General features: G+C 42.3%; 4 protein-coding genes across 4 annotated transcripts in view; 2 read left to right on the forward strand and 2 right to left on the reverse strand.

Moving 5' to 3' along the window:
* Positions 1 to 709: 709 nt before the first annotated feature.
* On the reverse strand, positions 710 to 6,827 carry si:ch73-335l21.2 (RING finger domain-containing protein). The gene is made up of 2 exons (XM_038731534.1): positions 2,132 to 6,827; positions 710 to 1,920 (listed from the first exon to the last, which is right to left on the reverse strand). The coding sequence occupies exon 2, from the start codon at positions 1,822 to 1,824 to the stop codon at positions 1,180 to 1,182; it is 645 nt and encodes a 214-aa protein (XP_038587462.1). The 5' UTR covers positions 1,825 to 1,920; positions 2,132 to 6,827; the 3' UTR covers positions 710 to 1,179.
* A 1,544-nt stretch (positions 6,828 to 8,371) lies between these two features.
* On the forward strand, positions 8,372 to 10,102 carry si:ch73-335l21.4 (E3 ubiquitin-protein ligase-like). The gene is made up of 2 exons (XM_038731811.1): positions 8,372 to 9,090; positions 9,585 to 10,102. Exons 1-2 carry the CDS (start codon positions 8,610 to 8,612, stop codon positions 9,641 to 9,643), a joined length of 540 nt encoding a protein of 179 aa, XP_038587739.1. The 5' UTR covers positions 8,372 to 8,609; the 3' UTR covers positions 9,644 to 10,102.
* A 415-nt stretch (positions 10,103 to 10,517) lies between these two features.
* Positions 10,518 to 14,285, forward strand: LOC119912569. The gene is made up of 3 exons (XM_038731810.1): positions 10,518 to 10,692; positions 10,822 to 10,892; positions 11,401 to 14,285. The coding sequence occupies exons 1-3, from the start codon at positions 10,664 to 10,666 to the stop codon at positions 14,232 to 14,234; spliced, it is 2,934 nt and encodes a 977-aa protein (XP_038587738.1). The 5' UTR covers positions 10,518 to 10,663; the 3' UTR covers positions 14,235 to 14,285.
* Positions 14,286 to 20,852: 6,567 nt separating this feature from the next.
* The window catches only part of si:ch73-335l21.1 (insulin receptor substrate 1-B), a 45,818-nt gene continuing 39,893 nt past the window's right edge, over positions 20,853 to 26,777 (reverse strand). Inside the window, exon 4 of the mRNA XM_038730647.1 lies at positions 20,853 to 23,902. Within this exon, the coding sequence (XP_038586575.1) occupies positions 23,895 to 23,902 (8 nt within the window). The 3' untranslated portion in view covers positions 20,853 to 23,894. The remainder of the gene's footprint in view (positions 23,903 to 26,777) is intronic.

Here is a 26,777-nt window from a genome sequence, read left to right on the forward strand (position 1 = left end):
TTTTTTTGTACTTCAATGAGCAGCAAATTTATTTGGGAATGTGCACCACTAAATCACAATATCAACTGAAATAATCCTTCAAGTGGAAACCCAATCCAATATTGCCCAGGTGCCAACAAACAATGAAGTTTCCATCCCTGTATCTGAAATTAAATTGTGCAGTTGTACTTCTACTAACTGAACTTGTACTTACTTGTACATCTTTGTTCTGGACCTCCATTTTTATTAGTTCTATACTGAATTAGATGTGTTGTGGCTTGCTAAAAGTGTCTGATAGTGGGCCACTTGAACTCACGAACAGGGTTAAATATATTTATCTATCACCATTAACAAGAAAAATCATCTACACAGCCCAATAAAGAAAGAGTACACACCATGGTACACACACACACACACACACACACACACACACACAGAAACACATTAGGAGTACCTTACAATCACTTTTGCATCATTATTCTATTAAATGCCATCATTAAAGCCAATAGATTATCTAATCTGGCTTATTGCATCCTCGCCATCACAGCCTGCCAAGAACAGTTATCCACATAAGAAGTCATTGTTCTTCTGGAGGTAATTTAATTCTTCTAATTCTTTATTCTGTGAATGGTTTCTATGATAAGGAAATTAAATTCTTTATCTTAGAAATTGTGTATAAATATCCAAGAGCACAGATCTTTCTAAATGCATTCATCTGACACAGTGTATATGCGTTATGCAGGCCAGCTTTATTCATTTTCAGTCATTAGCTGTATTATAACAGTATCAAACAGGCACACAGAGAGAAAGCACTGTTAGTTTTTAATCCTTTTATTTACAGTTGTGCTCTCAGCTCATCTGTTTCAACATAGACCACTAGAGGGAACTCTTCATCAGTCTATATCATTAATGAAAGAGCAACAAATAAGCAGTAGCGAGTAAAGGCAAAATGTCTATGGTAAAGGTTGGTGTAAGTGGGGGTATTCTACAAGTAAAGTATAATGTGAGTTGGTCCCATTACTACAGGGTGAGTAGCAAACACAGTGGTCAAGAAATCTACATAAAAATATAAATGAAAATGTTTTATATTCTCAAATTGTTTTGTCAACCTACTTTTTTTTACAGTGCATCCCTGTTGACTATATATCATGACTTTGTATTAATAACATATCTGAGTTAAGAGATAAACCATGTTTCCTGTTAAAGATGCCTGTTCAACAGTTGTGGCCCAAACACCACCCCGACCATGCAGGTGATCACAAACACCACCCAGAAGATGACCGCCAGCAGCTGAACACAGAACAGCGTCTTCTTGCTCTGCTGTATGACTTCCTCTTCCCCCACCAGGCCTGGCGCCCCGCCGTACGGCCTGTCCGGGTGCATCTGTTGCACCTGCAGGCTGATGGTGGGCAGGATGATGAAGCGGGTGTCCCTGCTGTCGCCCTCCAGGGAGAGCACCACTCTCTGGGTGACGGTGGCATGGCGACTTGCCATGGCCACAGGCAGGCGGAAGGCCACGGGGGGCAGCCTGGCTAGGATGCGGGAATTGCAGGGTAAGGAGAGGGCATCCCCAGTCTCCAGAGGGGTGAGGTGGCGGCAGAGGGGGCAGGGGATGGCTGGTGGGCTGTGGTGGCGCCCGCTGGGGCAGAGCTGGATCCTCTGGAGGCATTCAGTGCAAAAAACATGGAGGCAATCCAGCATCCGAGGGCATTTGTTGTACTGGTTGTACTCCTGGTAGCAGATGGGACACTCCACATCTACAGGCTCCCCAGAGGTGATGCTGGGGCCTGGTGCTGCAGCAGCTGGGTCCCCTTGCTGGGGAGCTGGGACAATGTCCCCTGTCATGGTAGGAGGGAGAGGGAGTGGATGGAGTGTGCTTGTGAGGTCAATGACGGCAAGATGTGACTTGTGGATTAATCTTTAACAGAAGATTGTTAAAATCTGTAAAGAGAAAACAGTTTTAAGTCTACTTCTGTGAGATTAAGACAACTCCAGAGGCCAATGTTTGTTTTAATGGCTAGAATATGCTCTCCATGGGATGTTGCTTTGTTACGTCTAGGTTTTATGAACAGATTCCACAGCCCATGAGTCATAGCATTCATCCATTTAACCACTCAGCCATCTACCGTCTAACCCCCTCCCCTCTACTTACTCACAATAACTCCAGTTCCATGTAGCGTGTGCTGGCCGCCACGCTCAGAGCACGTCCAGGAACTTGGGAAATGAAAAAGCAAAGCAACAGAAGAGCTGTGAAAGGAAGTAATAAGTCACTGTAAAGATACATCCTGCATGTGCACATGTGTGCGTGCACGTCCATTTTTCTCCACTTGGATTTGTTTTATTTGAGTCATTTAAAGTGGCCCTCGACGGATTTTACTGATTTTACAGAGTTTTATTCAGTCTGTGAAAACAGTTGTATCTTCGGTGGCTCTGGGGGAGCTTTCTAAAGTATGGCAAAATATGGCAAAAGTGTGATGTCATTGGCTTTGAGAATTTTTAGAGGCAAGCTTGTGTTAGACACTGACAGTTGAAAAGAAAAAAGCATATAGGCAAACACTATTGAGTGGCATCGTGGCAAATGTAGGATCCAATGTTTAGGTAGCTTGATCTATACCTTCATAAGTCTTCAAACTTCATGGAAGTGCAACACGAAATTGTTGGAGTGGCCCTTTAACACTAAGGACCATTTGAAATGAGGGTAATTGACACTGAATAAATGTAAACTGCTCAGCCAGGTAGTCAAGGTTTTTGCCGCATTAAAAATTTGTATAAGTGGCAAATATTCAGTTGAAGTCTATTTGCTCTTTTTTGTCAAGAGTTAGATGAGAAGATCGATATCATTCTCATGTCTGACGACTCTGCCATTGTCGGCCTCATCATTGATGATGACGATGCAGAGTACAGAGTACTGACACAGAACTTTGTGGACTGGTGTCAGCGAAATCACCTCCTGATCAACGCGGGAAAGACCAAGGAGATGGTGGTCGATTTTCGCAGACGGCGGTCTGCCCTCCCCCCTCCGGTGAATATCCAGGGAATGGTCACTGAGAGAGTGGACACTTATAAGTAGGCCTGGGTGTTCACCTGAACGACAAACTGGTCTGGACTCACAACACAGATGCTCTGTACAAGAGGGGTCAGAGCAGTCTGTACTTCCTGAGGAGACTGAGGTCCTTTGGAGTGACAGGGCCCCTCCTAAAGACTTTTTATGACTCTGTGGTGGCGTCAGCCATCCTCTACGCTGTGGTCTGCTGGAGCAGCAGCATCACTGAGAGGGACAGAAAAAAGTCGGGCAAGGTGATCAAGAAATCCAGCATTGTCCTGGGCTGTCCTCTGGACTTAGTGAGGGAGGTGGGAGACAGAAGAGTCCTGGCTAAACTGACAGCTATGCTGGACCATGAGTCACACCCCCTGCACTACACCCTGTCAGCCCTGGAGAGCAGTTTCAGTGACAGGCTGCTCCACCCCCGCTGTGTGAAGGACAGATACCGCAGATCTTTCCTTCCAGCGGCCGTCAGACTGTACAACGAACACTGTTGACTCTGTGCAATATATCCCATGTGCCATTATTACATCTGTGCATAATTTCCATAAGTGCAATTTTACTAATTCATGTGCAATTATTGTATAATACAGTTTGCTATATCTGACTTATGTGCATTGCCGTTCTACAATACTTTTATATTACCAGTATTTATTTATGACGCAGGAGACTGTACTGTATAAGGTCTATTTTAGTCTTATTTAACGTACAGTAACTTTGTTTTTATTTACTGTAAGAACGGTACTTCTTTGTTTGACACTTTTTGTTTATGCTACTTGTACACTTATCTATCTCTGCTCTTGTCTTTGCTTACAGCAATTTCCCCCACTATGGGACAAATAAAGGTTTTTGGGTTTTTTGATGTTTGTCTCCTGTCTATAAACAGGAGGAAACAGCTATCCGAACTCTCTCTGGAAGTAAAGTGGAAGTAAAATGTAAAAGGTATAAGGAGTGAATTTTAGAGGTGCAGGTGTTTTTTTTATTATCTTTAAAACCAGCTTTCCCCCTATTCCCAGTCTTTGAAACAAAGCATTAGATTTGCTTTTCTTTACCAACACTTTTTTGTCCCTGTTTGTTGCTCACATGGGACAATTACAAGGCAACCCTAGTTCACTCATGGGGGGATTGTTGCCTAGCAGATGGGGTCTCCTTTGAATTGCTGCATGGCAACACATATCCTGAAACCTTTTCTTACAGTCAACATTCATAGAATCAAGGCAAACAATAGAGGTTAAAATATAGATTTACTCCAACCGTAATCCTTCTGAATTCCTCCAAAATCACAATGACAAACAAGTTGTGAATATTGAAACTAAGATCTGATTGACACGGTTGCTCTGTATAAATGAATGAGCCCTCTTGTATCAGTACAGGCCAGCAGGTTCAGTAGGATTTTTACAGAGAGAAACTGGCAGCGATCCATCATTACACACCAAGAAGAGAGAGCCACTTACCCACCAGACACGCCTTTGATCAGAGCACACTTTGATGCCCACCTCCGACCCAGGCGCTTCCCCTCTCACAGTTCATATTTCCTCTCATGTTGGTGCAGATCTCATCCTGGCTGGAGTGTCTTCCCCCCTCTTCTGTGTGCACAGTTTAGTTTATAGGCCTACCTTAATATTCTGTAGCTATACGAGTACGAGCTTGGCTCGCTGGCAGTCTCCTGTTTTTTGATCCGTCTGACCTGATTGTACTCGTCTCCATGTCTAGTCTCCCCATGAGGCATCTGTGTGGTTTGCTCAGCAGTAATTAAACCCTTGGTGATGTGAAGGTAATCAGGACACACAAGACAGAAAATGACAGATTGGAGCCTCTTGATCCCTACACCTCTTACTTTACTTGCATATTATGTTTTTATGCTTCCGCACAGTCAGCATGTAGGACTTTTTGAACAGCAAAGTGTGGATTAGGGTGTAATTATTAACATCCTTATATTTCTCTGCATTGAAAGTTAGTGTTTAAAAGCCTGTGTGTGTGTGTGTAGTGTAATAAATAAATATATAAAATAGCAATGTCAAATACAACAAGTTCCATGCTTACAACAGGCCCCACTACCGGGGTAAGTTGTAACAATAAGAGTAAAGAATTAATTGCAAAAATTGATCACCTGCCTGTCCCCAAACTCCAAGTACAACTAAAAAATAAGTGCCGTATCTCACGTGTCAGTGTGTGTCAAGAAAACAGTTAATGTGTTCGTATTCTGAGCTATGAAGTGTCAACCTGGTTAATTATGGTGTCTGTTGCATACCTATTGCCAGTCAGGTCTCTTCCCAGGGCGTGAAATACCAACACTTTGAGAAAGCCTGACAAAGCGTCTGTATTTGATACAAAAGGTATGCTTCAACGTCCATATGAGACACCCTTGGCTTTCAAGTAACTTCAATGTAACCCATCCACCGTCACATAATAAGTGCTTATTTCATCCCAAAACCACAAACTTTTCCTAAACCTAAAAGTATTTCAAATGGATGCTGAAGACCACATATCAAAAAAGAGTTTTATACAGATACTGAAGAGTAGGACCTTGTACCTCAAATACCGCCGCTTTGTCAGGCTTTCTCAAAGCGTCAGTATTTGACACACTGGAATGACTTGTTGCTATTGCTTGTCTGTACGTCCTGGTACAACACGGTGTAAGTTGTAACAAAAAGAGTAAAGAAAAATTCGCAAAAATTATCAAATCGCTGTACCCAAACTCCAATTACTACTACAAATAAGTGCAGTGTGTGTCAAAAAAACCCAGTTAGGCTAATGCGTTTATGTTTAGAGTAGTTACTATGATAAAACAGGTTATAACAGGTTAATTATTGACAGATAGGCTAAATAAAGCAGTCATCACCTGCAGCATGGTGTCTGTTTCCTGGTAACCAGTTTGTTTTGTACAAACATGCCCCACGCCTACTCTGCTGTTTTCAGTTAAAACTATCTTTACACTGACAGTCTGATCAAACCACGCGATTAAAAAACTGTTCAGATGAATTTCTACAAGATTCAAAACAAATTAATGGGATTATTGGGAAAGGGAGCACATGTTAAATTGTTTTGTCAATCCCGATTTTCCATACAGTGATTTTATTGTGTTGGTCTATGCACACCTATTGCCAGTCTGGTCTCATCCCAGGGCGTGAAATACCAACACTTTGAGTAGGTCTGACAAAGCGTCTTTGATACAAAAGGCATGATTCAGCGTCTGTATGATGCCCTTGGCTTTCAAGTAACTTCAATGTAACCCATCCACCGTCAAGTAATAAGTGCTTGTTTCATCCCAAAGCACAAACTTTTAGTTAACCTAATGGAGTTTTCAATTGATGCTGAATACCACATATCAAATAGAGTTTTATATAGACACTGAAGTGTAGGCTACCCTGTATATCAAATACCGAAGCTTTGTCAGGCTTTCTCAAAGCGTCAGTATTTGACGCACTGGAAATGACAACTTATTGCTATTGCATGTCTGTACTTCCGGGTAGAGTGATCCCTACGCCGTTGCTCTTCCAAGGTTTTCCCCCTTAAAAGGTACAATGTGTAAGATTTAGACAGAATTTTAGTTTACGACGTTCAACAAATGAATTAACATCATCAACAGACCGTGAAGAAGCAACAGTTCTGACAGACTTTAACAACATTTTGGAGTATGAATTCGACAGGTGGAGAGTAGTCTCAATTCTAAAAGAGCTTTTGTGGGGGAGTTTTTTTCTTATTCAGGTCAAGGGTCAAAGGATAGAATATGTCCTATGGTGTAGAGCCGTGGTTCTCAAACCTTTTCACATGAAGGACCCCTAAACTGACACAAATTAGACAATGGACCCCCCATTTAATAAGATTTTGTCCCAGGATTGTCCATCTGATAGGTTTTCTGCTTTTAGATGTTTTATTACAGAGAGTGTATTAAAACCATGACCGAATTAGTCAAACTTTCTGTCGTTGTGTTACTTACAGTGAAAATGAATGATACCCTTTTTTTTCTGGGGACCCCCTGCAATCCCCTCAAGGACCTCTGGGAGGTCCCCTGACCCCACTTTGAGAACCACTGCTGTAGCTATTGTGAAGGCCCTTCAGGCAAATGTGTGATATTGGGCTGTATAAATAAAACTGACCTGACTTAAAGGGAATGTGCTCAGCTTGTTCCTCTGTAGTTACTTTATGCTACGCCTGACACTATAGCCTATAGTCCAGTCAGGGGAAAACGTTGTGATGGATTTTTTAAGCATTCAGCAAGAAGAAGAAGAAGAAGAAGAAGGAAAAATCACCCAGACACATGGAAAGGCACACAAACTTGACTTTGCTTAAAAGTCAAGAAAATCATTTCTTAACCGTTTCATTGTAACTGGGGACATTTCCTTCCTTTCATTCTCCTCACTTTTTGGAAAAGAGTTCCTTTTACAGTCATCCAGGTTAAAAAAGTTGTTTTTGCATGAAGCCCTTACAGTAAGCCTCAATGCTGGAGGCAAAAGCGGGAAGGTTAGCCAGAAAAAAATAATCAACAAAAGACTATACAAAACACACAGAGAGAGAGAGAGAGAGAGCGCTTGTGATTGCCAAGATTTCAGCGGAAGTAACCATGAAAGGAGTTCATACTGAAACAACTGATAAGAGGAGGGCTGCTTGGGGTTTACCATGACCGGAAGGAGCAAACGTCACGTCTCACACACAAACACTAAGGCTAAACAAACGTCCGAGAAAGTCGGCACAGTCCCGAATCATGTCCTGTTGGTCCCGAAAATTACTACTCAACCAAGTCCAGCTCTTGATTTTAACCTTCCCTTGATCTACCTAATAACTACCTACGTTATTTGTAGCTACCGTTGCTGCAGCAGGGACTGCATAGCACCGTGGACAAAGGCGCTTTGACCTTTTTATTTTCTGGTAAGCCTAAATGAAGATAGTGGTGTTGCTGCAGGCAGCCACGCAGAAATCTGACACGCGCGTTTACACGGACAGATGTGACATGCAACACACCGATGTAATTAATACTAACTAAAGTTAAATAAATAAATAAATTGTGGGCCTATGTAGCCTACGGATCATGATTTAGGCACAACACAGTCATTGTTTTGTTCCAAATGACAGACAGGTAACCTCATGGTAAAAGGTGAGAAAGGTGTGTTTTTACTTTGGCATGTTTTCACTGAATCCTTGAGAGTGAGTGTAACAAACTGGAGGCCACGCCCACCCCCGATTTCACCTGTTACTAATCTGGTCACACTACCGCAGACGTAATTTTTACTGAACTTTAAATAAAGGCTTTTTTATACTGTGTCTTGCATCAGCTTGCCCTTGGCTTTGTTTCTGCTCTGGATAATCCCTGATCGTGGTGATTCACCGGAAGGAGGCGTGTGTGTGTGTGTGTAGGCTATAGTGTCAGCCCATTAGGTGCCATTACATTACGTGTATTTTGAGCTGGGTGACTCATAGGTTATGTTTATTTATCTAAAATCTAGCTAGGCTACTACGAAGCCCTCCTCCTCCTGCTCCGCACCCCGCCTCACAACCTGGGTTAGGCTATAAGTCTGGGCAGCTCAGCTTTCTCTTTATTCAACCCTCGAGGTGACTCGCTGAGAAGCAGCTCACATCAGAAAGCAAGATGTATTCAGAGCTTGAGTGCGGAATTTGTTATCGGACCTATAACACAGGTCGGCGGTGTCCCCGGGAGCTCCACTGCAAACACAGCTTCTGCGAGAGCTGCCTGCTGGCCCTCTCACGATCCCCGGGACCCGAGGAGGCGCGTCTGGGAGCTGACAGGTCAATCGTGTGCCCGCTGTGCCGACACACCACATCCATCTCCGGACAGGGGAAGATGAGAGCCGAGCTGAGGGTGGATGAGTGCGCCCTGGAGCGGCTGCTAGCCGCGGGGGTCCTCGACCAAGAAGAAGAAGAGGAGGAGGACCCGGAGGGAGACGAGGACGGTGATGATCAAGGCTGCGACGAGGAGGCGACGCTTCCCGAGATTCCAGCCGAGGAGAGTGACTCCTTCCCGGGCTCCAGAGGTGGGAGGCTCCGGCGGACTTGGAGCAAAGTTTGGCGGAAGATTAGCGGGAAGAGCTCACGGCAGAGAGGCGGACAAAGTAAGTAGCATACACAGCGTATTGTGGTTTATAATTAGTTTTTCAAGTAGTCATGTTGTTGGGTTAATGTGAGTGACAAACTATTAAGTGTTTTGAAAACGAACATTTTGGTGGGGGGGGGGGCACGAGTCCATTAGCCTATTAGATTCTGTTTTTATTTAAGGCTATGAAGTTGAGCGAATAAGCCACAACTATTTTATTGTTAAAGTAGGCCTACAAAGTTTAGGATTTTGGTTTCAGGTTAAGCAAATGTGTAAACTGTGACTCTGATTCCATAAAATCATCCATTAAGTAGGCCTAGGCTTACATAGCAACATGTTCTTGTTGATTCCCTTATTCATAAAAGTAGCCTAGTCCTGAGATAGGCCAGAGCAGAATACAAGACTTGATGTGTAACTTTTTGGTAGCCTATCCAACACTAAATAGAAAGGTTTATTTAATAAAAAAAAAAACTTGTATTAATAACTAAATGTGTCCTGTTTTTTCTCCTACAGACTGTATGACCAATGACGAGGTGAGGAACCTTGCCATGATGTCCTGCTACATGTTTTAAGGAGTCTACACCTTCAGATACCCTGGATAATGTGATACTATAGCCTATTTATTTTCAATGGTTCTACTACACAACATGAACTTGATGATGATGAAACCTCACTGGCATGGGACATGGACACAGTTAACCATGACTTTAAGCCCTCTGCTTGCTTGATGTAACCAACCACTACATACACTACATGTCATGTTCACCCCTTCATACTTTGATGGCAGTGGCTCCCTTGCAAGGTGCCAACTGCTCATCAAAAGGAGACTAACATTCACATACAACGATGGCACTTTGGGGTTCAGTATCTTGCCCAAGGACAGCCCCCCTCATTGTTAACTGCCAAGTGGTCCTTTTTTAAGCCTTTTAATGCACACATGTTTGTGATATTTATTATTTTTGATGAATGTATTTATTTTGAAATATTTGTTACTTATTTAAGGAAAAATAAATGAGTTCTGTTTAAACTCACTTTGAAGCTTTCTGTGGCTGCATGCTGAATGACATGGTCATACAAAATGGAAAACATGCTTTGGCATTTATATTTATATAAAAAAAAATTAGTTAAGATTTCATTAAACTCTTCTTTTACCTTTTTACAAAATGAACCAATAACAGCTTTGGCCTGTGTGTCTGAGTGTGCGGGAAAGTACAAAGTCAAAATAACACACTGCATTAAGTCTAGGCCTAACTAAAAGCAGACTTTATAAAGTCAAGTTAAAGGAGGAGGCAAAAACATCCTTGTATTTAAAGAAAAATAAATAAAACTGGGGAAAAGATCTCATTTAAAGAGCGTTCAAGGTATTTTACATGAACTGTGCTAAAATAAGAAAAGTACCCTACAGACAATTTCAGGAAGTGGAGGCCAGGTGAACAGCATTAACTCCAATCAGACTCACAACCAGCAACAGAGCGTCAAACCTCAATGACTCATTTGTTTGACAAGTAAAACACATGGATTGACAACACAGCAACTTTTTTTAAGGTCCTTTTTTTTACATTCTAACAAACCTGGGAACGAAGCTCTCCATCATGTTGGAAAATTCTGCTGTCTACTCAAGGTAAATATCACAGTTTACAGGCTTTTTCCCACATGTAATCAAAACAGGGCTGGCGATTGTGACTGACAGCATTACAATACCCATCAATTCCAACAATACTCCTGTGAGTGTATTTTTTTCTCTCTGCAGACTCTTGTTTGCTTTTGTGCTGGTCTGTGCAGCTGTCATGTCGTTTATCATGTATTCAGATGCTGCAAGAGGTGAGTGCTAAACAATACTGCAGCATCTGCAGTTTCAATGATGCTCATCTTTAATAGCTCTCTGAAAAATGCCATGAGGAATGTGTTGGCTGGTTGGGTTAGATAGGGGCTGGCATGTTTGTTTCCTTAAAGCTACAGCTGATTGTTTTTTAACATTAACAAAATATATTTCCTCACTCTCTTTAACTTGGCAAACCAGAATAAGGACTTCCTAGGCAATGTAACAACAAAGTAGAGAAGCAGATGGATTATATTTTAATGAGATTTACAGCAACTAATGTAAACATATTTGGAAATGTATTTGATTTTGCTGCATAGTTAACGGGTTCTATTTAACCAAAAGTAGAAATAAAATGAGCATAAAACAGAAAAGTGACAATTTAATAATTAAAGGGGGAACTTTGACTTGAGGGATTTTCCTCTGGTATTAGTACAGTGTCATGTAAATTGTTTGCCTGCAGCCTAGCATAGAGTTATTTCTTATGTCCCTATTCTTTTCCACCTTTAGCCAGTCCCATAACAACCAAAGTGGACAACAGAGTGAAGCATATTGTCCTCAGACGACTGTTTACTCCATACAGTCAACACCTTTCCCTCTCTACTGGACTGCTGTCAACCGAAACGGGACTCCAGACTGGAACTAATAGTGAAACTGAGACAAGCACAGATTACGGAGAAGCCTCGTCAGTCACTGACCATCAATCAAACCCTCTACGGTTTACAGACGGTAGCTTTAGTTACAATCAAAACAACCCAGATAACAGACACTCCCAAATGGGAATCACTAGAGTGCAGAGTGAAGTGAGGCCAGCAAGTAACATTTTCACCAGCCACTCTCAGCACGGAGGACAAAGCTTTGAGAGACGACAATCCAGAGTAAATCTCCCACTCTCTCAGAGAGTAGCCAAAAGTGCAACTTCTTATAATTCATACCCAATGACCATTAGAAAATCATCTCACAAAGTAGCTTCCAGCCCCTTTCATCAGAGTTCTAGTCCTTCACAAGTTTGGGAGCCCACAGATGCTCAGGAAGTTCTTAGGAAGGACTCTTCACATGTGGCTGAAGATAAAATAGTCTGGCAGCCCTCTGACTCTTCATCCCAGACTGGTAAATATTGGAGTACTTTATTGCCATCTCCAAGAGGCCATTACAGTGTCTATAAAGAGACAAACGAGCTCACTGAGGCCTGGCAGCGGAGTACATCTAGTGGGATTCAATCAAGTAAATTTCCCAGCTCTGCAAGTCAAACTGCCCCTCACGCACCATCAGTCAGCAATAGCCTAGAAGCCTCTGTTATTAAAAGCAATCCAAGCCCAGAAAAACTGACATCATCCATCAGAGATTCTTCCCAGGGGTTGGACTCGAGTGGCAGTGAGACACTAAGACACAAAAACGTCCAGTCGTATCTGTTCAAGGACTCCCAGACTTCTGTTGGTGGGTATGAGACAGGTAATACAGTAACTGGTGATGGACCCAACGCTTTGGCCACAACACCACATAAGCAAAGGCCCTCTGATGCACAAGTTTATGGTAGGTTTTCTTCAAATTTTAAACAATTACAACAGTCGCAAAAAAAAGACCCAACCAACGATGTACAGAATCGCTCTCACTATGCCGCTCCACTGTATCATAATGTTAATTTGGCCAAGTATGGTGCTCGGACAGACAGTTTCACCAAATATCACCGCACCACAGCAGAAACTCTTGCTCAAAACTCTGTACATCACACTCCAGGGAAAGACAACACTGTGGAAATATTTGACCCTATACCTCATGCAGATTTCCAGGGTAACTATGCCACTGGCAGCGAGAAATCTGAAGTTAGTAGCCTGGTTACTGCAGCCATAAGAGGATCAATGCATGCCTACAAACCTGGACAAATCATCAAAGGCCTCTATGGTTTCAGAGGATGTAAAAATGCATCTGTTCTCTCCTCCAGTGGCTGTAATGAAAGGGCCAACTCTCAACAATACAGCTTTGAAAAAGGAAAGTTTAAAATCACAAATAAATACCCGTCTTTGTCATCAAAGTACAGCTTTGGCCAGAGAAAAGAATCTACTTTGACTACTACACCAGCAAAGCTTGAGAGGACACCCACAGTTTATTCCTCACCTTCTACTGGCACTTTAGATATCGCCCAAACCATGACTACTCCAAGGCCGTTCACATCAGGATTTAAGGAAGCCCTGACTCTGATGCCTGAAATTGATGCTGGTATGGGAAGCAACCCAGATCGCGGACAAGGCAGAAGCTATGGTGTCAAAGGATTTGGCCCTCAACCAATCGAGGGAGCCAAAACTTCACTTGGTGAGCCAGAGAAACCTGCCAGAGTCCAGCAAGGCTTTGAAAGGTTTAAACTTAGAAGCTTACAGATCCAGCAACCAAAAAGCAGCAGGATTCACAGGTGCTACAATAAAACCGGTGAAACAGAGCCAGGCAGTAGCCATGTATTCACAGTGAGTCAAGATCAGCTAAGCATTCGTGACCTTAAACCACTTTTAAAGACATTAGGAAGTCCGGAATCAGCTGCCAGATTTACATCTTACAAATACAAGAACCACAAAATCTATAGTTCTGGGAAGTTCAAAGGACAAAATCCAACTACAGCAAGTCACATTATCTCCTCCTCGTATCTCAGATCAGCAGGGGACCTCAAAGTTGAATCCAGCCCAAAATCTGAGCCAAAAATGCTTGACAAAACCAAACCTGTTGCAAAGACGGCGAGCCTTCTTAACAGATCCACCAGCAGTATGGTGAGAGGGACACGTGTGAAAGGAAAACGCATTAATGGCAACAAGTTGAATGACTATACCTCTCTGATCAATGAAACTACAAATGTAGCCATAGTCAGGCTGCCCACGCGGCCTGCCAGCGTCAAAGCTGTCACGTATAAACTGGCAACGTTTGCTGATATTCTTGGAAGTGCTTCGTTCAGTGGTGTCAGAGCTACAACACTGACACCAGTCGCACCGGCTGATAAGGATTATGTTCCAAACACTACAGCTACGACCAAGCAAAGAGAAGGGGCTGAGCATAAAAGAGATAAAACAAGGATAGGTCCTGAAGCACGTGCTGAAGATGAGGAAGACCATTCCAGTAGTGTTGAGGAAAACAAGTTGGGTGTTAAAAGTGAAGACGTTGACAGTGACACGAACACATCAGATTTATTCCTGGATCACGAAGGAAGTGGAAGTGGGGGTTTTAATATGTTTGATGTTTTGTCAGCTGATACCACAGAGAGTCAGGGACTTAGTGAGGATTTGTTAGAACTGGATTATCTGCGAATATCAACAGGGAACATTTCCTTCAAGTCAATGAAACTGTCCCATGCTGAGAAATGAGAGAAACTTGTCATGTTATGTGGAACAATTCCAATAAAAGTTGGAAAAGTACTTGTGATTTTGTTCTCAATGACTGTTTACAGAATTCCTAAACAAAATGACTGAATTAGTGGATTTTTAGTATAAATAGTCTCACACTTTTCTGCGTAAGAAAGTCAGAGGCATTTGGTGTTTTGTATCAAATTTCATAATTATCCAAATCTTCTCAAATGTTGTTAATTTAATATGTAATTCTTAGTCTTGGCAGTAATTGGTTCACAGTAATAGATATTTTTGTAACCAGAAACTTCCTGGAGTCTCTGGTCTCAGCAACTGGTCCCGACCAAGAAAAAAGTCTGGCATTTAACTGGCTGGTGAAACGTTTGTGTGATATATATATATATATATATATATATATATATATATATATATATATATATATATATATATATATATATATATATATATATATATATATATATATATATATATATAATTAATTAATTAATTAATTAGTGAGCTTTACATGTGCCGGTAGATGGATTTTCTTACTTTTGGAGGGAGCAAGCAAGCTGTTTCCCCTATTTCCTTTCTTTATGCTAACTAAGCTAACTGGTTGCTGGCACTAGCTTAATGTGTTATGGACAGTGGTATCCATCCTCTCATTTGGCAAGAAAGTGAAGAAGTCTATTTCCCAAATTGAACAGAATAGCACAAAGAACAATATAATAAAATGCAATATAAATAAAAGTACAGCCTAAAAACTACAACATAAACTGAAAAACTGGAACATATAAGCTTTAAAATGTATGTTAATGCAGAGGCTATTATATAATTGCAAAAGCATATTTAGTTTACTAGCTAAAACAACTATGCTAGTTGAATGATCAACAGAAAATTAAACAGCATCTGTTTTGATAAGTTTTTAATCATCTGAGCCAGGTGTTTGGTGGTGCCTACTACTTTAATTGGAGTATTTTCTGCTTTTCTTCATTGTCTGTGATGGTCAACTAAATATGTGTGGGTTTGTGCACTGTTTGTTAGACAAAAAAGGACATTTGAAGACGTCACCTTGGGAAAATATGATGGACATTTCTCACGATTTTCTGTTGTTTTAATTGGTAACTAAAATAATTGTTGGTTGCAGCCCTACAGTGCTGTCCATTGTGAACATTATCGATCAGCTCAAGGCCTGATTGTGAAAATTAATGTATTGACTTTTCAAATATTTCTGAGATTCCCTCAGCTTTCTGGGTTTTTCTGTACATGGCATTTTTATTACATGACATCCTCAAACTCTGACTTCACACTACTCTCCTGCGAGAAACCGAAACCTTTATGAGTGGAAAATCAAGAGGTCAAACGTGGATTTCTGAGAATAACTGTTGCCTCATTTGGCAAATGATTTGCACAATGTAATGTCAAGCATGAAGAGTAAAAGGGTCACACTGGAAGGCTTTTTATAAATTGATTGCATTCCCATTTCTTGTGTCCTCATTTTCCAGGCAGGCAGTGGCTACTCAGTGTGCTGACACAGATTTTCCATCTCCTCTTTTGAGCTTACAAGCGGGGTTTCGGCATGCTGGTCTCTGGGCTAACATTCTATTGGATGGAAAAACTTGTTCTTTCTCTTTTGTGAGAAGGTCTATTTCTGACTTTGATAAGCCATTAATAAGTATTCAAAGAGTAATTGAAGAAAACAAGTCATTGTGTGGTTTGTTCCTATTGATTTGAGCCATGATGGTTACACACTGTAATGACAAGAATTATGCTGTTATAATCTTAGGCCAATCTGTATTGTCAGGCAGTTTCACTGGCTATGGATTTTACCTGCGGTGACCTGGTCTGTGTTTACACCAGGAGCAGATGTTCCACTAGATGGCGTTACTGATCCATTTTATTATCCCATGTGTGACCTAAAGCACTGGATGTTAGTAGTAGTTCTTCTGCTGTGGTGTCATGTTGGGCAATAAAACTGTGAAGCAAAAATCATTTTCTAAACAAGTTAGAGAGGACAAGATAAACGGCAGAATCATTGTTACTGATTTTGTTCTTTCTGAGCATTAAAAGGCTTATCAAAATGTGTGTTTTTGCTTCCCCCTTCATCAATCAGCGAACGAGGCATTCTGTTCCAGGGGCATTGGGTCCACGCTAAGCCCACATCACAGCTCCCACCAGGTCCATTCACACCACCTGACCCTTTTTCCCAGTCAGCCAACTCCACCTAAATACCAGTTCAATGCTTGTCCTCAATCTACAAGCTCAAAGGGGCCCCGCAGCGAGGAGAGGGTGGGAAGGTCTGAAGGAGTTGCCTGTCAAAGTTAAACACATTGTACATTGGATTAACATCCCCCCGCCCCCACCTACCACCACCACCACCACTTTCCCATAGCGCTGAGAGCTATTTAGGTGACATGATGGTTGGAGGTTTCCGTGTGCAGGCATGTCAAGGTGCTGGCTTGCCGGCTCCTTCAAAGTCCCACTCTTTCTGTGTCGCCTTTTGTGTGGTTGAGTGTTTGCGCGTCTGGTTCACACACTCCCTTCCTCTCCAAAGTGTGTGTGCTGGCCTATAATATTTCCCAGTGTGTGAGTGTGTTTATCACAGACAGTGTGGTGTTCTCTTGCAAAGCCGGCCCTCCTCCCCCTTCTCCTACTATGAGGGGAATTCTTTACCATGTGTCTGCGGTTTTCAGAGAGCTTTCAAGGAAAATAAAGCACAGAGGCCTCACAGCCCCCCCCCCCTCACCTCTTCTTGTTTTCACTCACTCACTCCATGTGGCCCTTTTTTTTAATTTATTTTTTTTTTACACAGTTTCAACCTCCCTTTTTCTCAGACCAGCCAGCAGATATGGAGTGACAGAGCTAATTTCGCATGCAGCCTGTAATAGATACAAGTCCATAATCACGGCAAACATTCTCTTATGAGGCGAGAGAGAAGGGTGCGCGTTCGTTGGTGGGGGGAGAAAGGGAGGGGAGGGGAAGACAGAGAAAGGCCTTTTTGTTTGGCTAAGTACACTATGTGAAAGAGGGGGTGGTGAGGAAAAGAGAGCTGGAAATACATTAGAAAATGGTTGTGGCATTTGTGGATCAGATTTTCTCACACCAGCCCTGTAGAGGATGGAGCAAACCATCGGATCCACTTGGTTTGACCATGACCGTGTGTGTAAACGCATTTTATTGAGTCTACAGTGATTAACTTTGCCCTAAAGCCTCTATAGGAGGAGAGGGGGGTTGGTGGTGGTGGGAGGATTAGCAGAGGCAGCTTACAGTGTACTGTAATACAGTAAGTTTACCTTAGCTAAAACACCTGTAGCTATGTTTATTACAGCAACTTGCCATGGGGAAAACACTGGCTCTACACATACCTCAATCACTATAGATATACTTTCTGTACCTCAACCTCTACTGTATGCTTGAATAAGAGTGAATGATGGGAAGGAAGCAGTTTAGCAGCATGGAATAGTGCCTACATTAACATTCCTACATCTGCTATGGGAGCAAAAGCTATTTCCGTGTCCTACATCCAGCGAGCTTCCTGTGGTCTGCGCCATGCAGGAAGTCATAAGACGGGAAGACTTCCTGTATTGTTGCCAACATGCAGCAATACGGACTGTACATGCCCCATAAGGCCGGGGACCAATGATGTAAACGGCATAGCACTCTCAAGCCTATGGAGGAGGCCAACACATACATCTGATTGGAGATTTATACCACTCGTTTTTTCCCAGTTCTTTTCACAGGGAGACATGTGAAACATGTTGAGACATGTTTTCACTGGGCTTAGCAATCATGTAACAGCCCTCCCTTTAAAATAAAATACACATTGACAAACTTTAGTGTTGTCCATAAAGTCTATAAAATGTACACTGTAAGAGTTAGTGCATATTTTCCAATCACTGCATACCATGCAGGGCAGTGAATGTTCAATACCTTAGTCTCACGTATTCATTTTAAACAAACAAAAAAAAAAGTTCTTCAATACAGTTTATCTACATGTCATCTTCAATGCTCAAGTTGATCAATTATAAGGCCATGCTTCATGGGACACATAGTGAAGGGCTTGTCTGTTGCTCATGCATTTTTGCCTTGTAAACAGTTAAAATAAAGCAATGACTACTTGTGATACCATTATCATCACAAGGGTTTCCTGCAGTGTTTTATAGCAGAGACAGACCACTTCCACTTAGGGACTGTACAAAAAGTATTTAGGGGGAGAGAGTGTCAAAACCAGGGGAGGGTACTAAAAGTTTCCATTTGGCTGAAGAAAGATAGTCTGACTGTATCGGAGTGGTTGAGGATCTTGACATTTTAAATTTGATTTCAGCCCTCCTTTGTAATATAGTTACAATTTACATAAACAGTTGCATCAAGAAGACTTTTTCATGTGATTGTTAAGGCGCCCATGCAGAGGACAAGAGTTCTGCCTCTGCATCAGGGTTTTATTAATGAGTACACTGGTGGGTGCTGCACATTAGAAGTTCCATTTAGACAGGTTTAAATTGGGGACATGATCAATCAAGCTGTACAAATTTAAGATAGTGCTACTGTGCTATTGCTCTGACATGTTGTGGAGAGGGTGTGCCAAGAGGAATGTTCAAAGAAAACATTAATAACTCTGGGGAAGGTAAACAATCCCTTGGGGCAAATGTGTATGTATGCCCTAAGTACGGACATGAGTTATGAGCAAGTGATTTTTCCTTCTCAAGTTTCTCAAATAGGTGGAGCTCTGAAGAGGTAAAAGGGTCTCCTAACAAGAGAAAAAGCAACATTTTTGAGAAAAGCCTTATTCCGTGTTACAGAACTATTTCTTCTTTCTTATCCTTTTCTCCTGAACCCAGGCTGGGAAACACTATTGTTGAGTGTTGACCCTTATATAAGTAATTCATATAAATAAAATCTAAAACATGACCACCAAAAATTACATCATCAAAAAAGCCCAATCTCTTAGTAGCAGTTCTGCAGCTTTGGAGTTTGCCCTGTTATAGAGATTTGGATGTTCAAATTTCCATTTGTTTCCCTGCCCACTTTAAGAGCTTCCTCAGACACGAAGTCCACATGCTGATGACAATCCTGTAATATGATCAAAAGCTCCAGAACAGCTACTCAATGTGTTTTTTTGTATTGGATTCATTCGCCTGTGCAAGTATTCCCGTATCCACCCTGCAGTGTGGAAATAAGCAAGGTTACTGAGTCTGTCTGCTGCTGTGTGCCAATAGGTACATGTAGGTGTGTTTGCACTCAAAGATACAGTATCACACACTCAAAATCAGGAGATGTTGGACCCGCCCGCTCAGACACAACAGGTCCACCTTTTGGTGTTCATCCAGCGCACCTCTCTCCAAATGAACTTAGCGTCCCCTTGCCTTGGCTCCCATCCAGCACCCCTCCTCGTCTCGCCTGGAGATGTTGCCAACGCAGCCGAGGGCGGGTATTGTTGCTGCATGTCGCCACGACAACCAGATGGCAGCTGTGCCCCTTCGCCCGCCTCCTCCATTCTCTCCTCATCCAAGAACAGAGCTGATACGGCTTTTACATTTCCATCCTGCTCCATGTGTACATACAGACTTTGCTGGGATTGAGAGCGTGGGTCAGATGTTAGTTTATCTTCTCACATCAACCAAAGAATGAAAGCTCAGTCTTAAATGTAACTCTGGTGGATTTACAACTTCCCCACTTGCCCAAGGCTGCATCACAAGGAAAAGAGTTGACTTTTTCATGATCAGTTCATTCATTCATAAAAACTTAACGTGAGAAAATGTTTCATGAGGCACATTCTCGCCAATAATCGTAAAAGTCAGCCATGGAATCAGAAGCACTGGTTGTGCCGGTGCATTATGGGGAAAAAAGTGAACAAAAGTTAAGAGAACATGAGCCGTAAAGAGTGTAGGTTTCAGTAACCCTTCACGTGTGGGGGCTTCTTCTTTTACACAGGTGTAACCAAGGTTTGGATCGTTCAACTAACCTTATTTCTATTCACTAAGGAAAGTGAGAGGATCTGCAGGTGCAGGCCTGATGTGTGTGTGTTCTCATTTCTATTAATTCTTACGGTGCCTCAGCTTGGGTTGAGTTACTTGGCCATCTGTGGATGAGGATGACACAAGATCCCATACATGTTAACAATAAGATGCACAGGTTTATCATGCCTAAAAAAAACCTGCGTGGTTAATTATACAGAGTGTTGAGTGAGAGGGTAGTATCAAATCAGACAGACAGGGAGGCCTTTGAGCTCACCCTGCAAACACCATGTTGGTCAAATTACCAGTAAGATGAGTGATAAACTCCGCTGGCAACCTGCCAATGTTGAGTGCAAATGATCTTATCAATGGGTGTGGTGAATGGGACTAACTAAAAAGGCTTTTCCACATTACAGTGTGACATCTGCACTGTGATCGCAGCCTTTCCGAGTGTGAGTCAAAGGTGGCGAGTGTGTGAGGGGCATGAGGCTGCCTGTGTCTGTGGCATTTCATGCAGATGCTCACACATGCTTCAGCCCGTAAATTGTAGTGTGCTGCCCCCCCCCCTTAAAATCAGTAGCGCTTTTATTTTTCTGTCCTAGGCCTGTCACTTTTTCAACAATCATCCACATGACAGCAACCAAAAAAGGAAACAGTCAGTCAGAGAAACAAAAGAAACCACAAGTCCTTTTGTTGTTTGACTTTTTTTCCTTTTAGTCAAGATTTTTTTTTTCTTAAGCAACAGAAGTAAAACTGTCTACATCAATGGCAAATCTCACAATATTCCCATTCAGTACCATCCCTCAGGGGAACAGGAGCAAGAGACATAACAATTTAGAACAGCAGCAACACGTTCCTGCACATTTTATGAACATCTCCAAACTCGCAATGAATTAAATCATACAGCCACTTAAAAGTCTTGAATGGCTGAGCTTTCCCAAAAGAACTTTTATCACAGGTGGCTGTGACCATCGAGCACTTCGCCACAAACAGTCAAAGGATTTTCCAGACTGCAGGCAGATTTGATAAAGTAAAAAACGTTTGTTTCAAAAGTTCATGAGATGCTCAGAGCGTGAACAGGGCTCTAAATGGCAGGATGGTAGTGTAAGCAAGTCAGTTTGGGCGCTCTCTTTCTTTCTTTCTAAACTACAAGTACCCTCGAGCATTTGTGTTTTGCTGAAAACTGCCGAGTTTCAACATGAGAACATCTCCAAAAGACATTAGAAACATTTCAACTAATCCCCATGTGTTTGCCTGCAAGTCTGCATGAAAGCATGGATTTATGTGCTGAATCTGGCTTGAAGTCTAATTGTTTCTTTTCCACTTCTGCATTTGTAACTGCTATTAGTGGCAATTCCAACCCCAGATCCCAATCTGCTCATAATAAAGCTGTATTGTTATGCTCTAGGCCCCCCGACAGTCATGTGACCAGAATGGGAAAGTTCATGAACTTCCCAAGGCAGGCAGACAGACAAACACACGAGTACAATTTATAGCTACATAGATGCACATGTATTTAACATTAGGTTTTTGTTGTTGTTTTCCGTGGTGGCCTTTTCTCTCTCTCTGGTCATATATTTCTTTTCTCCTCTGGTCAGACTTGTAGGCAAATTCAAGGTTAAAGCATACGCAAGTCTTCACTATGACCTTCATCTCCGAGAGTCACGTCACAAGCAGAATGCGAGGCGAGATATGTCACAGTTTCTTCCCCCACACTGCAAATAAAACAACGGGGGAACACAAAAGATTACATTTTTAAAACAAAACAAAGCACTAAGTCCAGATTTGGGAGCTGAAGGTTGCTTCTTGAGGTGCTGTCGGAGCTTAGTCTTTTTTTGTTGTTGTAGGGATTTGGCACGGACAGCCCTGCGACAATTAAGTCCTCCATTAGCGGCAAAGAGAAACAGTCCGAAAGTCCTCCGGTTAGCGCCATGGCTGTCGGTCAAGTCATCTGATAGATCATTGTCACACCGAACAAACATAAACAAGTTATTTTATGAGAACTGTACAGCCAAAACAGACAAAAATAGACTTGATATTTCCTGCTAGGACAGCCCTATTTAGTGCTAGCTGCTAAGACGGGGCAGAGACACAGACAGATAAAAAGGATAGACAGGCACTTAAGTGCTGATGCATAGCGGAGATTAAAGTAAGAGCCAAGCGAAAGACAGAAAGTAGGGAGACAGAAACAAAGAGTCTTAGAAGAAGGATTAAGGGTCAAATCACTTTCAATTCAACCAGTTTGAAAATTAAAAACTGTAAAGTCGTTCTTCTTAAAATGTTTGCTAACTTAACGTATAAAAGACTGAGAACAGATTAGCAGTTTCATTTATTATTTCATACTGACAGTATTGAAATAAAAACTTGACTAGCTTTCCGGCGCTAAAATCAGTGTGCTGAGCTAGCATAAGCATGGCTATAGATAGGGTCTCTATCCTCTACTGTATGTACTGTATGTTATTTAGCATCCTGAGACGAAGAAGATTAAGTGAGACATACGTGTCTGGAGCTAATAGCACTAATGGGATTGCTTTTCTCTATATCAGGGGTCTTGCTCTGAGCTGTTGTCAGCAGGACAGTTAATTTACGTCCTGGCTCGATGCTAATATCTTAATCTGACCTAGCTGGCTTTAGCTTACTAGCAAGCTACTGAATCCCCTGCAACAAGTGCCTTTTGTTTCAAGCACGTGTGTTTAATACTTCAGGTGTGTGGCTCTGTTAAAAAGTCAGAAGAAAGAGAAAACGAGGATTGACGGAGTGCTAACAGCGGCTACGCTAATATTTCTCACAGTAGACAGGAAGGCCAGCAGATTGCTAGTACCATTATCATTATTAATGTTAGTGAAAATGCTGCATTAATGTCATATCAGATTTATTGTGATTTCCAGGTTTCGACTTGTAAATGTTGTTCTTGTCTACATCCAAGTTATGAATTATGAATGTTAAGAGTTTTATATCCAACTTGGCGCGCAATGACAAACAAATGTAGTCGAAATACTTAAGAATGCAACATGTGAGCCAGAGTCTGTCATTCAAGGTAAATAAGCCCAAATTTTGTGGATACAGTGTTAAATTGACCATTGCGTAGTATTTTTAACCCTCACACGACCAACTCTGTAATCATAAAACTGTTGCTCACATATTAACATTGGAATCTTTCTGCAATTCATCCCATGTGACATGAACGCGGCAAAAGCTCACACCAGTGCTTCCCACTTTATATCTTCTGCTGTTTTTTTTGTTGTAACTACATCAAATCAAGCACAAAAAAATACCCAGTGCCTCAGTTAGTTGAGGCTAAGTTGGAGTTCTTCGTAAAATGGCTACAATCTGAAAATGAGGCACTTTTTGAGCTGATATATAATTGTTTTTATTTTCTTTTTCATACACTAGTCAGCCACCAGTCGTAATGATTATGAGTTTTTCTCTCCGATCTCCATAATTTTTTTTGTACCCTTCTCTGATTGGCTTTCACTCAAGGAATGAGAGCAGCAAATGGCTTTTTCAAGAACGTCATTTGGCACACATCCCCATTGGTTTCCATAACCAACAAGATGAAAGTGAAGGAGAAAAAAAATGCGTTCAATCAATCTCTATCAAAGTGCTTCAGGGGTGTGTACGATCCAGCTGCTCTCTCGGTGTGATTGGTTGTCACAAAAGGAACAGGCGGAGCTCTGAGGCTCTCTGAGCGGTACCAGATTGTTTCCCGAAGGACGACACACTGACATCAGCACTCTGGAAGAAAAAGAGACAGCAAATAAGGAAATGGTTTGGTAAGATGCAGAACAAACAATAACCCAGATATGAACAAGAAATAAATATTTACATGTACATACGGCGTCTGCTGCTTATCAGGTTAATTCTAATATCAAATGTAAGATATCAGTGTCTGCTTATCAGACTGGGAACACGGTGACCCTAAAACGAACAACAGGAATACACAATAGAGCTAAATAAAGTGAAAAAAGACACAGACAGGAAGAAAGTGATAACGGGAACAGCGGAGGAAGGAGAAAGTGAGGACACCTATTGCTGCAGGCGCAGAGTCAAGTGTGTCTGTGTGTAAGCACGAGGGTGAAGAGAGATCCAGAAAAGGTTTTCTCCGGCAATTTCAGCATGACACATGACATTGGATATGAGAGCACACAGGTGTGTATCGTCAGGCAAACGCCACTACTGTAATAATTCAAAAGGTCGAGTCTCACCCGCACATGTCAGTCTTTCGTGGTCTTGCTTGCACAGTTGATTGGATTAAGCAGAAATGCAGAATTAATGGTAATTCTGCTCCAGAGTAGAGGGAGCAGAAGAAACACATGGCGCCAGGGAGCCATCTGCTCGTTTTTACGGCTCGTGTACTCCTGTGTGATTTTAGGGGAATTGTGAAATTTTTGGTCGTCAAAAATAGTGGTTCTAACGGTGGATCTGTGGGACATGTCCACCGACAGCTGAAGGGGTAAGCGTGCTTTAAACAAAGTGTTTGGAATCGCTGAACGGCGCCTGAAACCAACCTCCTCCAACACCTTTCCATTGCCATAGTTGCCCGCATCAACAGTCTTCCCCAGCCGTTAAGGCCCCCATAAACTGGGCTATTTTGGGCAAAGAAAGTTTGCTAGCCAATTGAAAATAGTCGTGCCAGATTGCACTGTATGATACTTCCAAAGACACAACAGGCGTAAGGTGTTGGGAGCCCTGGGAGCCCAACAATTGTTTGTTTCATGTCACGTACTGTAACATAGTGGAGGACAGCTGAAAGCCTCACAATGTCTTGACAAAAACACTATTTTTATTGCTCTGCCTCTTGGCCAAGTCACACCAAGAATTTACGACACTATCATTGCCTAATTCATTTTGGGCCTGGGTCAAAATTCTGTGTCAGAAATTTAGGACTGAATTCTCTCAATGTGACTGTGGTGGCTTTTTAAATCAATGACGAGCTCATGCTACAGTTCAGATTAGGACCTTGTTGAGCATGATTACAGTATAATTGCTCTGTCACGCCTGTAAAGGTTTTGTCATGTATGTTACAGAGTGAGAGTGAGTGAAAAATGCAAAATAGTGGGTTCTACTGTTTGCATAACAGCAGGATCATGACAACTATAAAGATTAGTCGATGCCCTTTAAACTGGGTTACTTTCTGTCAGATGTGATGACTCACACCAAAGGCACTCAGGCTGCCGTCAGCCAAAATAACAAATGCACAAAGCTAGTAAAGAGAACAGGCTGAGAGTTCCCTGTCCCTCTTTCCCTAAAATTTCCCAGCAGCACTTGACTCTCTAATTGCATGAGGGTACTCTATATTTACGCCCCTCCCACTCTCTCTCTCTCCAGTTTGTCTTCATCCTGGTGCAGTGAGCTATATTTAGTCCTCCCCTCAGTACAGACGGTGCCCGCCAGCCGGCCAAGCCATGACGGCCTAAAGCGGAGCGAAGCGGCTCAGTCATTCAGGCAGCCAGCTCGAAAACAGCAACACAAACAATCAAGCCAGCCAACCAAAGGGACCGGAGGAGACAGGCTGGACACGCACTGGTGCACTGCCATGGCCACACACACACACACACACACACACACACACACACATACAGAGGAAGATACTATAATTATGCGGATGACATTCACTTAATGATGACCTTTCCCCAAACACAGACATGGGAAATTATAGAGGGGGAACATGCTAAACAACTCTCCAGTGCCTCATCCTAATTCACAGACTCACATGCACTCTCTCATGCACAGGAAACGTTCCCACTCTCATCAGATATTGCTTTCTTATTTTCCCCTGAGCTTCCTCTTCCATCAGTCTGACCCTCCCTTGGCGGTTTGTCTATCAATCTCATTCATTTCCTTGCATCATTTCTTCGTCTGTGGGCAGATCGATGTAATAATGACCATGGTAACGATTGTGTGAGTGTATGTGTGCTTGTCTTTCCCCCATTTTTTTGTGTTTAAACACTGTTTAAATGTAGAGGTTAGACAAGGCTATCTGCCTCCGCAGTCCGTGTCTAGCCAATAACTCTAGCTGCCTCGGTGTGTGTGTGTGTTTGTGTGTAATTAGGAGAGTCTGGGTCTATGTGATGTCTCAATCGAGGGCTGCTTAAAACTGAAAGCCACCCTGTTCTCCGGTCGTAAATTGAGTGTGTCGGCCTGTCATTTTCATGCTGCCCCGGCTCCCACAAGACACAGAGCTGGTATAAGCAACATGATGTGAGTCACCGAGTGCACTGGTCACTCAGTCACTTTGGGTTAAATCATATTTTAGTTTTAAGGAAAGTGGGCAGACCTACACCAGGGACATTAGACTCCATCATATGGTCACAATACATGAAATGAGAAGCTGGTGAAAGACAAAACAGCACTAAAAGCAACCAACCTGCATCAGAACAGAAAGCGTCTGCTGTGGTTCTACAGACTTTACTTGGGAAAAGACGAGTGAGAATAACTAGAAATCCCGTGGTGTTCTCTATATCTACCTATATGTGCTTTGCATTCAGGCAATAAACCACAGGAGTCAAGCGCCACGTCAGCAAGCATCCAACCTGCAGAGATGTCTTTGTGCATGATACCAGATTCCTTCCAGCTCCAAGGGAGCAGCTATGTAGCTAACCCTGACCTC

This window comes from Micropterus salmoides, unplaced genomic scaffold, assembly GCF_014851395.1.
Source record: "Micropterus salmoides isolate LMB-PRFRI ecotype aquatic unplaced genomic scaffold, ASM1485139v1 Ms_hic_scaffold_2, whole genome shotgun sequence".
NCBI classification, from domain to species: Eukaryota; Metazoa; Chordata; class Actinopteri; order Centrarchiformes; family Centrarchidae; genus Micropterus; species Micropterus salmoides.